Source organism: Anomaloglossus baeobatrachus, chromosome 9, assembly GCF_048569485.1.
Source record: "Anomaloglossus baeobatrachus isolate aAnoBae1 chromosome 9, aAnoBae1.hap1, whole genome shotgun sequence".
NCBI lineage: Eukaryota > Metazoa > Chordata > Amphibia > Anura > Aromobatidae > Anomaloglossus > Anomaloglossus baeobatrachus.
The window spans coordinates 91790121-91810087 of NC_134361.1; the positions used below are offsets into that span (position 1 = coordinate 91790121).

Consider the following 19967-nt stretch of genomic DNA (forward strand, 5'->3'; position numbering starts at 1 on the left):
CTATCTCTTACCTATCTATCTATCAATCTATCTCTATCTCTCTATTATCGATCTATTAATCTATTCTTTTATATCTATATCTATCAGCTATCTTTCTATCTATTAATCTATCCTTCCATATCTCTATTTATTTATCAATCAATCGATGTATCTCTATCATCTATTAATCTATCCTTTTATAACTCTATCAGCTATCTTTCTATCTATTAATCTATCCTTCTATGTCTCTAGCTATCTTTCTATCTATCTATCTATCTATCTCATCTATTAATCTATCCATTTATCTCTCTATCAGCTATCTTTCTATCTATCTATTAATCTATCCTTTTATCTATCTCTCTATCTATCTATTATCTATCTGTCATTAACTATCTATCTATTTAGTAACAATAATAATAATGTAGCAATACCAGTCAAGCAATAATTTGGTTGTAAACTATGTAATCCTCTTTCCTGGAGAGGTCACTATCAACATAAATCCCAAAAACGGGCAGCCTCTACAATCTATCTATAGGCACCGACCATCAGAGATAACATAGTACATCCATACTGTATAGACAGTTTAGCTTATGTATTTCTTTCTGTAAAATCTCTATTTCTGTGAAAGAAGTCCTTCTAATGATCCTGTATTCCGATGAATTGTGTTGCTTAACATTATCTCTGCCATTCCATAAATATTCATATATCATGATGATTTCTCATTTTCCAAAATGAAGATAATCACTTGCACCCAACGAGCTCTGCTATTTATGGCACAAACTTTTGCTGCACTGTGAATGCACAGTGGTGATATATATGCCATCATGGTGGCCATTGCATTGTTACCATGAGAATAAGAAACCCTGGAGTGGAGCCGGTCCTGTATAAAGGGCTATATAACACTCGGCATTATGGAGTATCTGGGGGGCTGGTAACCTTGCATTTTGGATTCGAGTCACAGACTGGCTGCGGCCCCACTGTACTGTGCACAGATACAAGTCTGCATCGCCTTTCTAAATAAAAACCCAATTCTAGATCCAATCACCTTATCAAGGGATCCGAGGCTTATTCCTTCCCTTGCTTTAAATTCATACCAGATTGCTCCAAAGCTGATTTGCTCATTTAACTATTTGTGCACTGGGATAGTTCACAGAGTTAACATTATGCCCTGCAGTCCTATGTAACACCCCAAACCTTACCTTGGTTACCGAGTGACAAACTCCATTGTAGCACACAGACAATCTCAGCTCTGCTATGCTGCCACACTACCCTTGCGATCAGTATTTTACCCCCACCCCATTAACAGACCATCAATTCATGTCATGCATAACTTTTTGGTATCTTATTGTTTGACGTCTGCCATCAATACAAATTCTCATTAACTCCTCGGTTTTATCTTGATTAATCACCCCCTCTTTTTTTTCCCAGGATAATATTTCTGCATTGGCACATGCACTGGTGGAGAAAAACCCTCATGAATAGATTGGCTTAAAAGCAAATTGTGACAATCTGAGCAGAGATTTGTCACCCACCGCTAAAGGAAAATGTGCTTATCTAAGGAAAGATTAAATAGAAAAGGGACCGATGAGGATGCCAATTCTAATTCTGCAGACTTCATTCCTATTTATACACATCTAAGACCGAACACTGAGGGATTACACTGATTAACCCTCAACATTGCAATGCTGGCCAATGCATTACAAGCCCACTCTCCCTCCCACCCACCCCGGCAGTGGAAGGGTTTAATATGACACACACATACAAAAAAAAAAAAAGATTTAGCCACAGATAATATAGCAACGTCATACATATCACAGTGAGTCCATGATGAAGCTCGATGGCATAGCGAGCTCGGTGGTGGGCTGTGCTCTCGATCTCTCGCAGGCTCCTGCCGACAGCTCGGAGGGAGAAATCCTTTTAACGAGTGCCCAGGAAAAACATAAGAATCACGTTCACCAGCAGCAAGACCACGATCACTGCAAAGACCACCACCGTTTGGACATCCAAGGTCATAGTGCAGTGCAAGACATTATAATGGTCGAGGCGGGGGGCTGGCAGGTTTTGAGGTGTCAACCTTTGCTCTGCGAAACTGTCCATACATCCAACATGTTAGAGTTGAAGGGGGGCATAAGGCTTCTTTTTTCCTCCTTCACCGTTATTTGTTTCCCCCTCTAATCTTAATTCTCTCGCTCTTTATTTTACGCCTTTGCTAAAAGCACTTATGGAGTGGAAAGAGGGGGGATGTCAGCCGGGACTTGGAAATGCAGAAATCTTTCGCAGGAGAAGAAAGTGGAGCTGCTCGTGTCTCAGCGTCTCTCCTGCGTTTTAATTGGATTCCGTGCAGATAGGGCTGTGCATGAGATGAGCCCTCCACAGATTTGGAAGCTGCTTCTGGTGCTGCTGCGGCTCGGAGAGAGGCAGCGGCAGTGTCATGTGAAGCGGGCTGGACCATGCTAAGCAGGATGCATAGGGATTTAGCTGTCAATCACAGAGCAGGGACCAAGGATGGCGATTAATCCTTTTTTTTTCAAGGCAACAGTGGGTATGATAAGATGGATGGAGCTGCTGCAATGCATACAGAGCATCTCTATATATCAGCAAGGGAGGAGTGCTTAGACACAGAGTAAGAGTGAGAGGTCCAAGGGGGAGGAAAGAAGAAAACTGAAGGGGGAGTATATGAGAGGGCCAAGGGGGAGGAAAGAAGAAAACTGAAGGGGGTGTCTATGAGAAGGCCAAGGGGGAGGAAAGAAGAAAACTGAAGGGGGTGTCTATGAGAGGGCCAAAGGGGTGGAAAGAAGAAAACTGAAGGGGGTGTCTATGAGAGGGCCAAGGGGGAGGAAAGAAGAAAACTGAAGGGGGTGTCTATGAGAGGGCCAACGGGGTGGAAAGAAGATAACTGAAGGGGGTGTCTATGAGAGGGCCAAGGGGTAGGAAAGAAGAAAACTGAAGGGGGTGTCTATAAGAGGGCCAAGGGGGAGGAAAGAAGAAAACTGAAGGGGGTGTCTATAAGAGGGCCAAGGGGGAGGAAAGAAGAAAACTGAAGGGGGTGTCTATGAGATGGCCAAGGGTGTGGAAAGAAGAAAACTGAAGGGGGTGTCTATGAGAGGGTCAAGGGGGTGGAAAGAAGATAACTGAAGGGGGTGTCTATGAGAGGGCCAAGGGGGTGGAAAGAAGAAAACTGAAGGGGTGTTTATGAGAGGACCAAGGGGGTGGAAAGAAGAAAAGTGAAGGGGGTGTCTATGAGAGGGCAAAGGGGGTGGAAAGAAGAAAACTGAAGGGGGTGTCTATGAGATGGCCAAGGGTGTGGAAAGAAGAAAACTGAAGGGGGTGTCTATGAGAGGACCAAGGGGGTGGAAAGAAGAAAACTGAAGGGGTGTCTATGAGAGGGCCAAGGGGGTGGAAAGAAGAAAACTGAAGGGGTGTCTATGAGAGGGCCAAGGGGGTGGAAAGAAGAAAACTGAAGGGGTGTCTATGAGAGGGCCAAGGGGATGGAAAGAAGAAAAGTGAAGGGGGTGTCTATGAGAGGGCCAAGGGGGTGGAAAGAAGAAAACTGAAGGGGGTGTCTATGAGAGGGCCAAGGGGGTGGAAAGAAGAAAACTGAAGGGGGTGTCTATGAGAGGGCCAAGGGGGTGGAAAGAAGAAAACTGAAGGGGTGTCTATGAGAGGACCAAGGGGGTGGAAAGAAGAAAACTTAAGGGGGTGTCTATGAGAGGGCCAAGGGGGTGGAAAGAAGAAAACTGAAGGGGTGTCTATGAGAGGGCCAAGGGGGTGGAAAGAAGAAAACTGAAGGGGTGTCTATGAGAGGGCCAAGGGGGTGGAAAGAAGAAAACTGAAGGGGTGTCTATGAGAGGGCCAAGGGGGTGGAAAGAAGAAAAGTGAAGGGGGTGTCTATGAGAAGGCCAAGGGGGTGGAAAGAAGAAAACTGAAGGGGTGTCTATGAGAGGGCCAAGGGGGTGGAAAGAAGAAAACTGAAGGGGGTGTTTATGAGAGGGCCAAGGGGGTGGAAAGAAAAAAACTGAAGGGGTGTTTATGAGAGGGCCAAGAAGGTGGAAAGAAGATAACTGAAGGGGGTGTCTATGAGAGGGCCAAGGGGGGTGGAAAGAAGAAAACTGAAGGGGGTGTCTATGAGAAGGCCAAGGGGGAGGAAAGAAGAAAACTGAAGGGGGTGTCTATGAGAGGGCCAAGGGGGTGGAAAGAAGATAACTGAAGGGGGTGTCTATGAGAGGGCCAAAGGGGTCGAAAGAAGAAAACTGAAGGGGGTGTCTATGAGAGGGCCAAGGGGGTGGAAAGAAGATAACTGAAAGGGGTGTCTATGAGAGGGCCAAGGGGGTGGAAAGAAGAAAACTGAAAGGGGTGTCTATGAGTGGACCAAGGGGGTGGAAAGAAGATAACTGAAGGGGGTGTCTATGAGAGGGCCAAGGGGGTGGAAAGAAGAAAACTGAAAGGGGTGTCTATGAGAGGGCCAAGGGGGTGTAAAGAAGAAAACTGAAGGGGTTGTCTATGTGAGGGCCAAGAGGGTGGAAAGAAGAAAACTGAAAGGGGTGTCTATGAGAGGGCCAAGGGGGTGGAAAGAAGATAACTGAAGGGGGTGTCTATGAGAGGGCCAAGGGGGTGGAAAGAAGAAAACTGAAAGGGGTGTCTATGAGAGGGCCAAGGGGGTAGAAAGAAGAAAAGTGAAGAGGGTGTCTATGAGAAGGCCAAGGGGGTGGAAAGAAGAAAACTGAAGGGGTGTCTATGAGAGGGCCAAGGGGGTGGAAAGAAGAAAACTGAAGGGGTGTCTATGAGAGGGCCAAGGGGGTGGAAAGAAGAAAAGTGAAGGGGGTGTCTATGAGAGGGCCAAGGGGGTGGAAAGAAGAAAACTGAAGGGGGTGTCTATGAGAAGGCCAAGGGTGTGGAAAGAAGAAAACTGAAGAGGGTGTCTATGAGAGGGCAAAGGGGGTGGAAAGAGGAAAACTAAAGGGGGTGTCTATGAGAGGGCCAAGGGGGTGGAAAGAAGAAAACTGAAGGGGGTGTCTATAAGATGGCCAAGGGTGTGGAAAGAAGAAAACTGAAGGGGGTGTCTATGAGAGGGCCAAGGGGGTGGAAAGAGGAAAACTAAAGGGGGTGCCTATGAGAGGGCCAAGGGGGTGGAAAGAGGAAAACTAAAGGGGGTGTCTATGAGAGGGCCAAGGGGGTGGAAAGAAGAAAACTGAAGGGGGTGTCTTTCAGAGGGCCAAGGGGGTGGAAAGAAGAAAAGTGAAGGGGGTGTCTATGAGAGGGCCAAGGGGGTGGAAAGAAGAAAACTGAAGGGGGTGTTTATGAGAGGGCCAAGGGGGTGGAAAGAAGAAAACTGAAGGGGTGTCTATGAGAGGGCCAAGGGGGTGGAAAGAAGAGAACTGAAGGGGGTGTCTATGAGAGGGCCAAGGGGGTGGAAAGAAGAAAACTGAAGGGGGTGTCTATGAGATGGCCAAGGGTGTGGAAAGAAGAAAACTGAAGAGGGTGTCTATGAGAGGGCCAAGGGGGTGGAAAGAGGAAAACTAAAGGGGGTGTCTATGAGAGGGCCAAGGGGGTGGAAAGAAGAAAACTGAAGGGGGTGTCTATAAGATGGCCAAGGGTGTGGAAAGAAGAAAACTGAAGGGGGTGTCTATGAGAGGGCCAAGGGGGTGGAAAGAGGAAAACTAAAGGGGGTGTCTATGAGAGGGCCAAGGGGGTGGAAAGAGGAAAACTAAAGGGGGTGTCTATGAGAGGGCCAAGGGGGTGGAAAGAAGAAAACTGAAGGGGGTGTCTTTCAGAGGGCCAAGGGGGTGGAAAGAAGAAAAGTGAAGGGGGTGTCTATGAGAGGGCCAAGGGGGTGGAAAGAAGAAAACTGAAGGGGGTGTTTATGAGAGGGCCAAGGGGGTGGAAAGAAAAAAACTGAAGGGGTGTTTATGAGAGGGCCAAGAAGGTGGAAAGAAGATAACTGAAAGGGGTGTCTATGAGAGGGCCAAGGGGGGTGGAAAGAAGAAAACTGAAGGGGTTGTCTATGATAGGGTCAAGGGGTGGAAAGAAGAAAACTGAAGGGGGTGTCTATGTGAGGGCCAAGGGGGTGGAAAGAAGAAAACTGAAGGGGGCCTCTATGAGAGGGCCAAGAGGGAGGAAAGAAGAAAAGTGAAGTCGGTGTCTATGAGAAGGCCAAGGGGGTGGAAAGAAGATAACTGAAGGGGGTGTCTATGAGAGGGCCAAGGGGGTGGAAAGAAGAAAACTGAAGGGGGTGTCTATGAGAGGGCCAAGGGGGTGGAAAGAAGAAAACTGAAGGGGGTGTCTATGAGAGGTCCAAGGGGGAGGAAAGAAGATAACTGAAGGGGGTGTCTATGAGAGGGTCAAGGGGTGGAAAGAAGAAAACTGAAGGGGGTGTCTATGAGAGGGTCAAGGGGTGCAAAGAAGAAAACTGAAGGGGGGTGTTTATGTAAGGGCCAAGGGGGTGGAAAGAAGAAAACTGAAAGGGGTGTCTATGAGAGGGCCAAGGGGGTGGAAAGAAGATAACTGAAGGGGGTGTCTATGAGAGGTCCAAGGGGGAGGAAAGAAGATAACTGAAGGGGGTGTCTATAAGAAGGCCAAGGGGATGGAAAGAAAATAACTGAAGGGGGTATCTATAGAGGACCAAGGGGATGGAAATAAGATAACTGAAGGGGGTGTCTATGAGAGGGCCAAGGGGGTGGAAAGAAGATAACTGAAGGGGGTGTCTATGAGAGGGCCAAGGGGGTGGAAAGAAGAAAACTGAAGGGGGTGTCTATGAGAGGGCCAAGGGGGTGGAAAGAAGAAAACTGAAGGGGGTGTCTATGAGAAGGCCAAGGGGGTGGAAAGAAGAGAACTGAAGGGGGTGTCTATGAGAGGGTCAAGGGGTGGAAAGAAGAAAACTGAAGGGGGTGTCTATGAGAGGGTCAAGGGGTGGAAAGAAGAAAACTGAAGGGGGGGGTCTATGAGAGGGTCAAGGGGGTGGAAAGAAGAAAACTGAAGGGGGTGTCTATGAGAGGGTCAAGGGGGTGCAAAGAAAAAAACTGAAGGGGGTGTCTATGAGAAAGCCAAGGGGGTGGAAAGAAGAAAACTGAATGGGGGGTCTATGAGAGGGTCAAGGGGTGGAAAGAAAAAAACTGAAGGGGGGGTCTATGAGAGGGTCAAGGGGTGCAAAGAAGAAAACTGAAGGGGGGTGTTTATGTAAGGGCCAAGGGGGTGGAAAGAAGAAAACTGAAAGGGGTGTCTATGAGAGGGCCAAGGGGGTGGAAAGAAGATAACTGAAGGGGGTGTCTATGAGAGGTCCAAGGGGGAGGAAAGAAGATAACTGAAGGGGGTGTCTATAAGAAGGCCAAGGGGATGGAAAGAAAATAACTGAAGGGGGTATCTATAGAGGACCAAGGGGATGGAAATAAGATAACTGAAGGGGGTGTCTATGAGAGGGCCAAGGGGGTGGAAAGAAGATAACTGAAGGGGGTGTCTATGAGAGGGCCAAGGGGGTGGAAAGAAGAAAACTGAAGGGGGTGTCTATGAGAGGGCCAAGGGGGTGGAAAGAAGAAAACTGAAGGGGGTGTCTATGAGAAGGCCAAGGGGGTGGAAAGAAGAGAACTGAAGGGGGTGTCTATGAGAGGGTCAAGGGGTGGAAAGAAGAAAACTGAAGGGGGTGTCTATGAGAGGGTCAAGGGGTGGAAAGAAGAAAACTGAAGGGGGGGTCTATGAGAGGGTCAAGGGAGTGGAAAGAAGAAAACTGAAGGTGGTGTCTATGAGAGGGTCAAGGGGTGGAAAGAAGAAAACTGAAGGGGGGGTCTATGAGAGGGTCAAGGGGTGGAAAGAAGAAAACTGAAGGGGGATGTTTATGTAAGGGCCAAGGGGGTGGAAAGAAGAAAACTGAAAGGGGTGTCTATGAGAGGGCCAAGGGGGTGGAAAGAAGATAACTGAAGGGGGTGTCTATGAGAGGTCCAAGGGGGAGGAAAGAAGATAACTGAAGGGGGTGTCTATAAGAAGGCCAAGGGGATGGAAAGAAAATAACTGAAGGGGGTATCTATAGAGGACCAAGGGGATGGAAATAAGAAAACTGAAGGGGGTGTCTATGAGAGGGCCAAAGGGGTCGAAAGAAGAAAACTGAAGGGGGTGTCTATGAGAAGGCCAAGGGGGTGGAAAGAAGATAACTGAAGGGGTTGTCTATGAGAGGGTCAAGGGGTGGAAAGAAGAAAACTGAAGGGGGTGTCTATGTGAGGGCCAAGGGGGTGGAAAGAAGAAAACTGAAGGGGGCCTCTATGAGAGGGCCAAGAGGGAGGAAAGAAGAAAACTGAAGGGGGTGTCTATGAGAGGGCCAAGGGGGTGGAAAGAAGATAACTGAAGGGGGTGTCTATAAGAAGGCCAAGGGGATGGAAAGAAAATAACTGAAGGGGGTATCTATAGAGGACCAAGGGGATGGAAATAAGAAAACTGAAGGGGGTGTCTATGAGAGGGCCAAAGGGGTCGAAAGAAGAAAACTGAAGGGGGTGTCTATGAGAAGGCCAAGGGGGTGGAAAGAAGATAACTGAAGGGGTTGTCTATGAGAGGGTCAAGGGGTGGAAAGAAGAAAACTGAAGGGGGTGTCTATGTGAGGGCCAAGGGGGTGGAAAGAAGAAAACTGAAGGGGTGTCTATGAGAGGGCCAAGGGGGTGGAAAGAAGAAAACTGAAGGGGTGTCTATGAGAGGGCCAAGGGGGTGGAAAGAAGAAAAGTGAAGGGGGTGTCTATGAGAAGGCCAAGGGGGTGGAAAGAAGAAAACTGAAGGGGTGTCTATGAGAGGGCCAAGGGGGTGGAAAGAAGAAAACTGAAGGGGGTGTTTATGAGAGGGCCAAGGGGGTGGAAAGAAAAAAACTGAAGGGGTGTTTATGAGAGGGCCAAGAAGGTGGAAAGAAGATAACTGAAGGGGGTGTCTATGAGAGGGCCAAGGGGGGTGGAAAGAAGAAAACTGAAGGGGGTGTCTATGAGAAGGCCAAGGGGGAGGAAAGAAGAAAACTGAAGGGGGTGTCTATGAGAGGGCCAAGGGGGTGGAAAGAAGATAACTGAAGGGGGTGTCTATGAGAGGGCCAAAGGGGTCGAAAGAAGAAAACTGAAGGGGGTGTCTATGAGAGGGCCAAGGGGGTGGAAAGAAGATAACTGAAAGGGGTGTCTATGAGAGGGCCAAGGGGGTGGAAAGAAGAAAACTGAAAGGGGTGTCTATGAGTGGACCAAGGGGGTGGAAAGAAGATAACTGAAGGGGGTGTCTATGAGAGGGCCAAGGGGGTGGAAAGAAGAAAACTGAAAGGGGTGTCTATGAGAGGGCCAAGGGGGTGTAAAGAAGAAAACTGAAGGGGTTGTCTATGTGAGGGCCAAGAGGGTGGAAAGAAGAAAACTGAAAGGGGTGTCTATGAGAGGGCCAAGGGGGTGGAAAGAAGATAACTGAAGGGGGTGTCTATGAGAGGGCCAAGGGGGTGGAAAGAAGAAAACTGAAAGGGGTGTCTATGAGAGGGCCAAGGGGGTAGAAAGAAGAAAAGTGAAGAGGGTGTCTATGAGAAGGCCAAGGGGGTGGAAAGAAGAAAACTGAAGGGGTGTCTATGAGAGGGCCAAGGGGGTGGAAAGAAGAAAACTGAAGGGGTGTCTATGAGAGGGCCCAGGGGGTGGAAAGAAGAAAAGTGAAGGGGGTGTCTATGAGAGGGCCAAGGGGGTGGAAAGAAGAAAACTGAAGGGGGTGTCTATGAGAAGGCCAAGGGTGTGGAAAGAAGAAAACTGAAGAGGGTGTCTATGAGAGGGCAAAGGGGGTGGAAAGAGGAAAACTAAAGGGGGTGTCTATGAGAGGGCCAAGGGGGTGGAAAGAAGAAAACTGAAGGGGGTGTCTATAAGATGGCCAAGGGTGTGGAAAGAAGAAAACTGAAGGGGGTGTCTATGAGAGGGCCAAGGGGGTGGAAAGAGGAAAACTAAAGGGGGTGCCTATGAGAGGGCCAAGGGGGTGGAAAGAGGAAAACTAAAGGGGGTGTCTATGAGAGGGCCAAGGGGGTGGAAAGAAGAAAACTGAAGGGGGTGTCTTTCAGAGGGCCAAGGGGGTGGAAAGAAGAAAAGTGAAGGGGGTGTCTATGAGAGGGCCAAGGGGGTGGAAAGAAGAAAACTGAAGGGGGTGTTTATGAGAGGGCCAAGGGGGTGGAAAGAAGAAAACTGAAGGGGTGTCTATGAGAGGGCCAAGGGGGTGGAAAGAAGAGAACTGAAGGGGGTGTCTATGAGAGGGCCAAGGGGGTGGAAAGAAGAAAACTGAAGGGGGTGTCTATGAGATGGCCAAGGGTGTGGAAAGAAGAAAACTGAAGAGGGTGTCTATGAGAGGGCCAAGGGGGTGGAAAGAGGAAAACTAAAGGGGGTGTCTATGAGAGGGCCAAGGGGGTGGAAAGAAGAAAACTGAAGGGGGTGTCTATAAGATGGCCAAGGGTGTGGAAAGAAGAAAACTGAAGGGGGTGTCTATGAGAGGGCCAAGGGGGTGGAAAGAGGAAAACTAAAGGGGGTGTCTATGAGAGGGCCAAGGGGGTGGAAAGAGGAAAACTAAAGGGGGTGTCTATGAGAGGGCCAAGGGGGTGGAAAGAAGAAAACTGAAGGGGGTGTCTTTCAGAGGGCCAAGGGGGTGGAAAGAAGAAAAGTGAAGGGGGTGTCTATGAGAGGGCCAAGGGGGTGGAAAGAAGAAAACTGAAGGGGGTGTTTATGAGAGGGCCAAGGGGGTGGAAAGAAAAAAACTGAAGGGGTGTTTATGAGAGGGCCAAGAAGGTGGAAAGAAGATAACTGAAAGGGGTGTCTATGAGAGGGCCAAGGGGGGTGGAAAGAAGAAAACTGAAAGGGTTGTCTATGATAGGGTCAAGGGGTGGAAAGAAGAAAACTGAAGGGGGTGTCTATGTGAGGGCCAAGGGGGTGGAAAGAAGAAAACTGAAGGGGGCCTCTATGAGAGGGCCAAGAGGGAGGAAAGAGGAAAACTGAAGGGGGTGTCTATGAGAGGGCCAAGGGGGTGGAAAGAAGATAACTGAAGGGGGTGTCTATGAGAGGGCCAAGGGGGAGGAAAGAAGAAAACTGAAGGGGGTTTCTATGAGAGGGCCAAGGGGGTGGAAAGAAGAAAAGTGAAGTCGGTGTCTATGAGAAGGCCAAGGGGGTGGAAAGAAGATAACTGAAGGGGGTGTCTATGAGAGGGCCAAGGGGGTGGAAAGAAAAAAACTGAAGGGGTGTTTATGAGAGGGCCAAGAGGATGGAAAGAAGATAACTGAAGGGGGTATCTATAGAGGACCAAGGGGATGGAAAGAAGATAACTGAAGGGGGTGTCTATGAGAGGGCCAAGGGGGTGGAAAGAAGAAAACTGAAGGGGGTGTCTATGAGAGGGCCAAGGGGGTGGAAAGAAGAAAACTGAAGGGGGTGTCTATGAGACGGCCAAGGGGGTGGAAAGAAAAAAACTGAAGGGGGTGTCTATGAGAAAGCCAAGGGGGTGGAAAGAAGAAAACTGAAGGGGGGGTCTATGAGAGGGTCATGGGGTGGAAAGAAAAAAACTGAAGGGGGGGTCTATGAGAGGGTCAAGGGGTGCAAAGAAGAAAACTGAAGGGGGGTGTTTATGTAAGGGCCAAGGGGGTGGAAAGAAGAAAACTGAAAGGGGTGTCTATGAGAGGGCCAAGGGGGTGGAAAGAAGATAACTGAAGGGGGTGTCTATGAGAGGTCCAAGGGGGAGGAAAGAAGATAACTGAAGGGGGTGTCTATAAGAAGGCCAAGGGGATGGAAAGAAAATAACTGAAGGGGGTATCTATAGAGGACCAAGGGGATGGAAATAAGATAACTGAAGGGGGTGTCTATGAGAGGGCCAAGGGGGTGGAAAGAAGATAACTGAAGGGGGTGTCTATGAGAGGGCCAAGGGGGTGGAAAGAAGAAAACTGAAGGGGGTGTCTATGAGAGGGCCAAGGGGGTGGAAAGAAGAAAACTGAAGGGGGTGTCTATGAGAAGGCCAAGGGGGTGGAAAGAAGAGAACTGAAGGGGGTGTCTATGAGAGGGTCAAGGGGTGGAAAGAAGAAAACTGAAGGGGGTGTCTATGAGAGGGTCAAGGGGTGGAAAGAAGAAAACTGAAGGGGGGGTCTATGAGAGGGTCAAGGGGGTGGAAAGAAGAAAACTGAAGGGGGTGTCTATGAGAGGGTCAAGGGGGTGGAAAGAAAAAAACTGAAGGGGGTGTCTATGAGAAAGCCAAGGGGGTGGAAAGAAGAAAACTGAATGGGGGGTCTATGAGAGGGTCAAGGGGTGGAAAGAAAAAAACTGAAGGGGGGGTCTATGAGAGGGTCAAGGGGTGCAAAGAAGAAAACTGAAGGGGGGTGTTTATGTAAGGGCCAAGGGGGTGGAAAGAAGAAAACTGAAAGGGGTGTCTATGAGAGGGCCAAGGGGGTGGAAAGAAGATAACTGAAGGGGGTGTCTATGAGAGGTCCAAGGGGGAGGAAAGAAGATAACTGAAGGGGGTGTCTATAAGAAGGCCAAGGGGATGGAAAGAAAATAACTGAAAGGGGTATCTATAGAGGACCAAGGGGATGGAAATAAGATAACTGAAGGGGGTGTCTATGAGAGGGCCAAGGGGGTGGAAAGAAGATAACTGAAGGGGGTGTCTATGAGAGGGCCAAGGGGGTGGAAAGAAGAAAACTGAAGGGGGTGTCTATGAGAGGGCCAAGGGGGTGGAAAGAAGAAAACTGAAGGGGGTGTCTATGAGAAGGCCAAGGGGGTGGAAAGAAGAGAACTGAAGGGGGTGTCTATGAGAGGGTCAAGGGGTGGAAAGAAGAAAACTGAAGGGGGTGTCTATGAGAGGGTCAAGGGGTGGAAAGAAGAAAACTGAAGGGGGGGTCTATGAGAGGGTCAAGGGGGTGGAAAGAAGAAAACTGAAGGGGGTGTCTATGAGAGGGTCAAGGGGTGGAAAGAAGAAAACTGAAGGGGGGGTCTATGAGAGGGTCAAGGGGTGGAAAGAAGAAAACTGAAGGGGGATGTTTATGTAAGGGCCAAGGGGGTGGAAAGAAGAAAACTGAAAGGGGTGTCTATGAGAGGGCCAAGGGGGTGGAAAGAAGATAACTGAAGGGGGTGTCTATGAGAGGTCCAAGGGGGAGGAAAGAAGATAACTGAAGGGGGTGTCTATAAGAAGGCCAAGGGGATGGAAAGAAAATAACTGAAGGGGGTATCTATAGAGGACCAAGGGGATGGAAATAAGAAAACTGAAGGGGGTGTCTATGAGAGGGCCAAAGGGGTCGAAAGAAGAAAACTGAAGGGGGTGTCTATGAGAAGGCCAAGGGGGTGGAAAGAAGATAACTGAAGGGGTTGTCTATGAGAGGGTCAAGGGGTGGAAAGAAGAAAACTGAAGGGGGTGTCTATGTGAGGGCCAAGGGGGTGGAAAGAAGAAAACTGAAGGGGGCCTCTATGAGAGGGCCAAGAGGGAGGAAAGAAGAAAACTGAAGGGGGTGTCTATGAGAGGGCCAAGGGGGTGGAAAGAAGATAACTGAAGGGGGTGTCTATAAGAAGGCCAAGGGGATGGAAAGAAAATAACTGAAGGGGGTATCTATAGAGGACCAAGGGGATGGAAATAAGAAAACTGAAGGGGGTGTCTATGAGAGGGCCAAAGGGGTCGAAAGAAGAAAACTGAAGGGGGTGTCTATGAGAAGGCCAAGGGGGTGGAAAGAAGATAACTGAAGGGGTTGTCTATGAGAGGGTCAAGGGGTGGAAAGAAGAAAACTGAAGGGGGTGTCTATGTGAGGGCCAAGGGGGTGGAAAGAAGAAAACTGAAGGGGGCCTCTATGAGAGGGCCAAGAGGGAGGAAAGAAGAAAACTGAAGGGGGTGTCTATGAGAGGGCCAAGGGGTGGAAAGAAGATAACTGAAGGGGGTGTCTATGAGAGGGCCAAGGGGGAGGAAAGAAGAAAACTGAAGGGGGTGTCTATGAGAGGGCCAAGGGGGTGGAAAGAAGAAAAGTGAAGTCGGTGTCTATGAGAAGGCCAAGGGGGTGGAAAGAAGATAACTGAAGGGGGTGTCTATGAGAGGGCCAAGGGGGTGGAAAGAAAAAAACTGAAAGGGTGTTTATGAGAGGGCCAAGAGGATGGAAAGAAGATAACTGAAGGGGGTGTCTATGAGAAGGCCAAGGGGGTGAAAAGAAGATAACTGAAGGGGGTATCTATAGAGGACCAAGGGGATGGAAAGAAGATAACTGAAGGGGGTGTCTATGAGAGGGCCAAAGGGGTGGAAAGAAGAAAACTGAAGGGGGTGTCTATGAGAGGGCCAAGGGGGTGGAAAGAAGAAAACTGAAGGGGGTGTCTATGAGAGGGCCAAGGGGGTGGAAAGAAGAAAACTGAAGGGGGTGTCTATGAGAAGGCCAAGGGGGTGGAAAGAAGAGAACTGAAGGGGGTGTCTATGAGAGGGTCAAGGGGTGGAAAGAAGAAAACTGAAGGGGGGGGTCTATGAGAGGGTCAAGGGGTGGAAAGAAGAAAACTGAAGGGGGTGTCTATGAGAGGGCCAAGGGGGTGGAAAGAAGAAAACTGAAAGGGGTGTCTATGAGAGGGCCAAGGGGGTAGAAAGAAGAAAAGTGAAGAGGGTGTCTATGAGAAGGCCAAGGGGGTGGAAAGAAGAAAACTGAAGGGGTGTCTATGAGAGGGCCAAGGGGGTGGAAAGAAGAAAACTGAAGGGGTGTCTATGAGAGGGCCAAGGGGGTGGAAAGAAGAAAAGTGAAGGGGGTGTCTATGAGAGGGCCAAGGGGGTGGAAAGAAGAAAACTGAAGGGGGTGTCTATGAGAAGGCCAAGGGTGTGGAAAGAAGAAAACTGAAGAGGGTGTCTATGAGAGGGCAAAGGGGGTGGAAAGAGGAAAACTAAAGGGGGTGTCTATGAGAGGGCCAAGGGGGTGGAAAGAAGAAAACTGAAGGGGGTGTCTATAAGATGGCCAAGGGTGTGGAAAGAAGAAAACTGAAGGGGGTGTCTATGAGAGGGCCAAGGGGGTGGAAAGAGGAAAACTAAAGGGGGTGCCTATGAGAGGGCCAAGGGGGTGGAAAGAGGAAAACTAAAAGGGGTGTCTATGAGAGGGCCAAGGGGGTGGAAAGAAGAAAACTGAAGGGGGTGTCTTTCAGAGGGCCAAGGGGGTGGAAAGAAGAAAAGTGAAGGGGGTGTCTATGAGAGGGCCAAGGGGGTGGAAAGAAGAAAACTGAAGGGGGTGTTTATGAGAGGGCCAAGGGGGTGGAAAGAAGAAAACTGAAAGGGGTGTCTATGAGAGGGCCAAGGGGGTGGAAAGAAGAGAACTGAAGGGGGTGTCTATGAGAGGGCCAAGGGGGTGGAAAGAAGAAAACTGAAGGGGGTGTCTATGAGATGGCCAAGGGTGTGGAAAGAAGAAAACTGAAGAGGGTGTCTATGAGAGGGCCAAGGGGGTGGAAAGAGGAAAACTAAAGGGGGTGTCTATGAGAGGGCCAAGGGGGTGGAAAGAAGAAAACTGAAGGGGGTGTCTATAAGATGGCCAAGGGTGTGGAAAGAAGAAAACTGAAGGGGGTGTCTATGAGAGGGCCAAGGGGGTGGAAAGAGGAAAACTAAAGGGGGTGTCTATGAGAGGGCCAAGGGGGTGGAAAGAGGAAAACTAAAGGGGGTGTCTATGAGAGGGCCAAGGGGGTGGAAAGAAGAAAACTGAAGGGGGTGTCTTTCAGAGGGCCAAGGGGGTGGAAAGAAGAAAAGTGAAGGGGGTGTCTATGAGAGGGCCAAGGGGGTGGAAAGAAGAAAACTGAAGGGGGTGTTTATGAGAGGGCCAAGGGGGTGGAAAGAAAAAAACTGAAGGGGTGTTTATGAGAGGGCCAAGAAGGTGGAAAGAAGATAACTGAAAGGGGTGTCTATGAGAGGGCCAAGGGGGGTGGAAAGAAGAAAACTGAAGGGGGTGTCTATGAGAGGGCCAAGGGGGTGGAAAGAAGATAACTGAAGGGGGTGTCTATGAGAGGGCCAAGGGGGTGTAAAGAAGAAAACTGAAGGGGTTGTCTATGTGAGGGCCAAGAGGGTGGAAAGAAGAAAACTGAAAGGGGTGTCTATGAGAGGGCCAAGGGGGTGGAAAGAAGATAACTGAAGGGGGTGTCTATGAGAGGGCCAAGGGGGTGGAAAGAAGAAAACTGAAAGGGATGTCTATGAGAGGGCCAAGGGAGTGTAAAGAAGAAAACTGAAGGGGTTGTCTATGATAGGGTCAAGGGGTGGAAAGAAGAAAACTGAAGGGGGTGTCTATGTGAGGGCCAAGGGGGTGGAAAGAAGAAAACTGAAGGGGGCCTCTATGAGAGGGCCAAGAGGGAGGAAAGAGGAAAACTGAAGGGGGTGTCTATGAGAGGGCCAAGGGGGTGGAAAGAAGATAACTGAAGGGGGTGTCTATGAGAGGGCCAAGGGGGAGGAAAGAAGAAAACTGAAGGGGGTGTCTATGAGAGGGCCAAGGGGGTGGAAAGAAGAAAAGTGAAGTCGGTGTCTATGAGAAGGCCAAGGGGGTGGAAAGAAGATAACTGAAGGGGGTGTCTATGAGAGGGCCAAGGGGGTGGAAAGAAAAAAACTGAAGGGGTGTTTATGAGAGGGCCAAGAGGATGGAAAGAAGATAACTGAAGGGGGTATCTATAGAGGACCAAGGGGATGGAAAGAAGATAACTGAAGGGGGTGTCTATGAGAGGGCCAAGGGGGTGGAAAGAAGAAAACTGAAGGGGGTGTCTATGAGAGGGCCAAGGGGGTGGAAAGAAGAAAACTGAAGGGGGTGTCTATGAGACGGCCAAGGGGGTGGAAAGAAAAAAACTGAAGGGGGTGTCTATGAGAAAGCCAAGGGGGTGGAAAGAAGAAAACTGAAGGGGGGGTCTATGAGAGGGTCAAGGGGTGGAAAGAAAAAAACTGAAGGGGGGGTCTATGAGAGGGTCAAGGGGTGCAAAGAAGAAAACTGAAGGGGGGTGTTTATGTAAGGGCCAAGGGGGTGGAAAGAAGAAAACTGAAAGGGGTGTCTATGAGAGGGCCAAGGGGGTGGAAAGAAGATAACTGAAGGGGGTGTCTATGAGAGGTCCAAGGGGGAGGAAAGAAGATAACTGAAGGGGGTGTCTATAAGAAGGCCAAGGGGACGGAAAGAAAATAACTGAAGGGGGTATCTATAGAGGACCAAGGGGATGGAAATAAGATAACTGAAGGGGGTGTCTATGAGAGGGCCAAGGGGGTGGAAAGAAGATAACTGAAGGGGGTGTCTATGAGAGGGCCAAGGGGGTGGAAAGAAGAAAACTGAAGGGGGTGTCTATGAGAGGGCCAAGGGGGTGGAAAGAAGAAAACTGAAGGGGGTGTCTATGAGAAGGCCAAGGGGGTGGAAAGAAGAGAACTGAAGGGGGTGTCTATGAGAGGGTCAAGGGGTGGAAAGAAGAAAACTGAAGGGGGTGTCTATGAGAGGGTCAAGGGGTGGAAAGAAGAAAACTGAAGGGGGGGTCTATGAGAGGGTCAAGGGGGTGGAAAGAAGAAAACTGAAGGGGGTGTCTATGAGAGGGTCAAGGGGGTGGAAAGAAAAAAACTGAAGGGGGTGTCTATGAGAAAGCCAAGGGGGTGGAAAGAAGAAAACTGAAGGGGGGGTCTATGAGAGGGTCAAGGGGTGGAAAGAAAAAAACTGAAGGGGGGGTCTATGAGAGGGTCAAGGGGTGCAAAGAAGAAAACTGAAGGGGGGTGTTTATGTAAGGGCCAAGGGGGTGGAAAGAAGAAAACTGAAAGGGGTGTCTATGAGAGGGCCAAGGGGGTGGAAAGAAGATAACTGAAGGGGGTGTCTATGAGAGGTCCAAGGGGGAGGAAAGAAGATAACTGAAGGGGGTGTCTATAAGAAGGCCAAGGGGATGGAAAGAAAATAACTGAAGGGGGTATCTATAGAGGACCAAGGGGATGGAAATAAGATAACTGAAGGGGGTGTCTATGAGAGGGCCAAGGGGGTGGAAAGAAGATAACTGAAGGGGGTGTCTATGAGAGGGCCAAGGGGGTGGAAAGAAGAAAACTGAAGGGGGTGTCTATGAGAGGGCCAAGGGGGTGGAAAGAAGAAAACTGAAGGGGGTGTCTATGAGAAGGCCAAGGGGGTGGAAAGAAGAGAACTGAAGGGGGTGTCTATGAGAGGGTCAAGGGGTGGAAAGAAGAAAACTGAAGGGGGTGTCTATGAGAGGGTCAAGGGGTGGAAAGAAGAAAACTGAAGGGGGGGTCTATGAGAGGGTCAAGGGGGTGGAAAGAAGAAAACTGAAGGGGGTGTCTATGAGAGGGTCAAGGGGTGGAAAGAAGAAAACTGAAGGGGGGGTCTATGAGAGGGTCAAGGGGTGGAAAGAAGAAAACTGAAGGGGGATGTTTATGTAAGGGCCAAGGGGGTGGAAAGAAGAAAACTGAAAGGGGTGTCTATGAGAGGGCCAAGGGGGTGGAAAGAAGATAACTGAAGGGGGTCTCTATGAGAGGTCCAAGGGGGAGGAAAGAAGATAACTGAAGGGGGTGTCTATAAGAAGGCCAAGGGGATGGAAAGAAAATAACTGAAGGGGGTATCTATGGAGGACCAAGGGGATGGAAATAAGAAAACTGAAGGGGGTGTCTATGAGAGGGCCAAAGGGGTCGAAAGAAGAAAACTGAAGGGGGTGTCTATGAGAAGGCCAAGGGGGTGGAAAGAAGATAACTGAAGGGGTTGTCTATGAGAGGGTCAAGGGGTGGAAAGAAGAAAACTGAAGGGGGTGTCTATGTGAGGGCCAAGGGGGTGGAAAGAAGAAAACTGAAGGGGGCCTCTATGAGAGGGCCAAGAGGGAGGAAAGAAGAAAACTGAAGGGGGTGTCTATGAGAGGGCCAAGGGGGTGGAAAGAAGATAACTGAAGGGGGTGTCTATAAGAAGGCCAAGGGGATGGAAAGAAAATAACTGAAGGGGGTATCTATAGAGGACCAAGGGGATGGAAATAAGAAAACTGAAGGGGGTGTCTATGAGAGGGCCAAAGGGGTCGAAAGAAGAAAACTGAAGGGGGTGTCTATGAGAAGGCCAAGGGGGTGGAAAGAAGATAACTGAAGGGGTTGTCTATGAGAGGGTCAAGGGGTGGAAAGAAGAAAACTGAAGGGGGTGTCTATGTGAGGGCCAAGGGGGTGGAAAGAAGAAAACTGAAGGGGGCCTCTATGAGAGGGCCAAGAGGGAGGAAAGAAGAAAACTGAAGGGGGTGTCTATGAGAGGGCCAAGGGGGTGGAAAGAAGATAACTGAAGGGGGTGTCTATGAGAGGGCCAAGGGGGAGGAAAGAAGAAAACTGAAGGGGGTGTCTATGAGAGGGCCAAGGGGGTGGAAAGAAGAAAAGTGAAGTCGGTGTCTATGAGAAGGCCAAGGGGGTGGAAAGAAGATAACTGAAGGGGGTGTCTATGAGAGGGCCAAGGGGGTGGAAAGAAAAAAACTGAAAGGGTGTTTATGAGAGGGCCAAGAGGATGGAAAGAAGATAACTGAAGGGGGTGTCTATGAGAAGGCCAAGGGGGTGGAAAGAAGATAACTGAAGGGGGTATCTATAGAGGACCAAGGGGATGGAAAGAAGATAACTGAAGGGGGTGTCTATGAGAGGGCCAAAGGGGTGGAAAGAAGAAAACTGAAGGGGGTGTCTATGAGAGGGCCAAGGGGGTGGAAAGAAGAAAACTGAAGGGGGTGTCTATGAGAGGGCCAAGGGGGTGGAAAGAAGAAAACTGAAGGGGGTGTCTATGAGAAGGCCAAGGGGGTGGAAAGAAGAGAACTGAAGGGGGTGTCTATGAGAGGGTCGAGGGGTGGAAAGAAGAAAACTGAAGGGGGGGGTCTATGAGAGGGTCAAGGGGTGGAAAGAAGAAAACTGAAGGGGGTGTCTATGTGAGGGCCAAGGGGGTGGAAAGAAGAAAACTGAAGGGGGTGTCTATGAGAGGGCCAAGGGGTTTGGAAAGAAGATAACTGAAGGGGGTGTCTATGAGAGAGCCAAGGGGGAAGAAAGAAGAAAACTGAAGTGGGTGTCTATGAGAGGGCCAAGGGGGTGGAAAGAGGATACCTGAAGGG

At 49.5% G+C, this 19967-nt stretch overlaps 2 protein-coding genes across 7 annotated transcripts in view; both read right to left on the minus strand.

Moving 5' to 3' along the window:
- ARHGEF9 (Cdc42 guanine nucleotide exchange factor 9) overlaps positions 1–19967 on the minus strand; it is a 602462-nt gene that overhangs the window by 310272 nt on the left and 272223 nt on the right. Inside the window, exon 1 of one of the 6 annotated variants that reach the window (XM_075323883.1) lies at positions 1788–1876. The exons of the other annotated variants lie outside the window; for them this stretch is intronic. The gene's annotated coding sequence lies outside the window, so the exon portion shown is untranslated. Of the gene's footprint in view, positions 1–1787; positions 1877–19967 lie in introns of those variants that run through there. 6 annotated transcript variants of the gene reach the window in all.
- LOC142251254 (uncharacterized) lies at positions 1887–2490 on the minus strand. Its single transcript, XM_075323887.1, has one exon. The coding sequence runs from the start codon at positions 2074–2076 to the stop codon at positions 1897–1899; it is 180 nt and encodes a 59-aa protein (XP_075180002.1). The 5' UTR covers positions 2077–2490; the 3' UTR covers positions 1887–1896.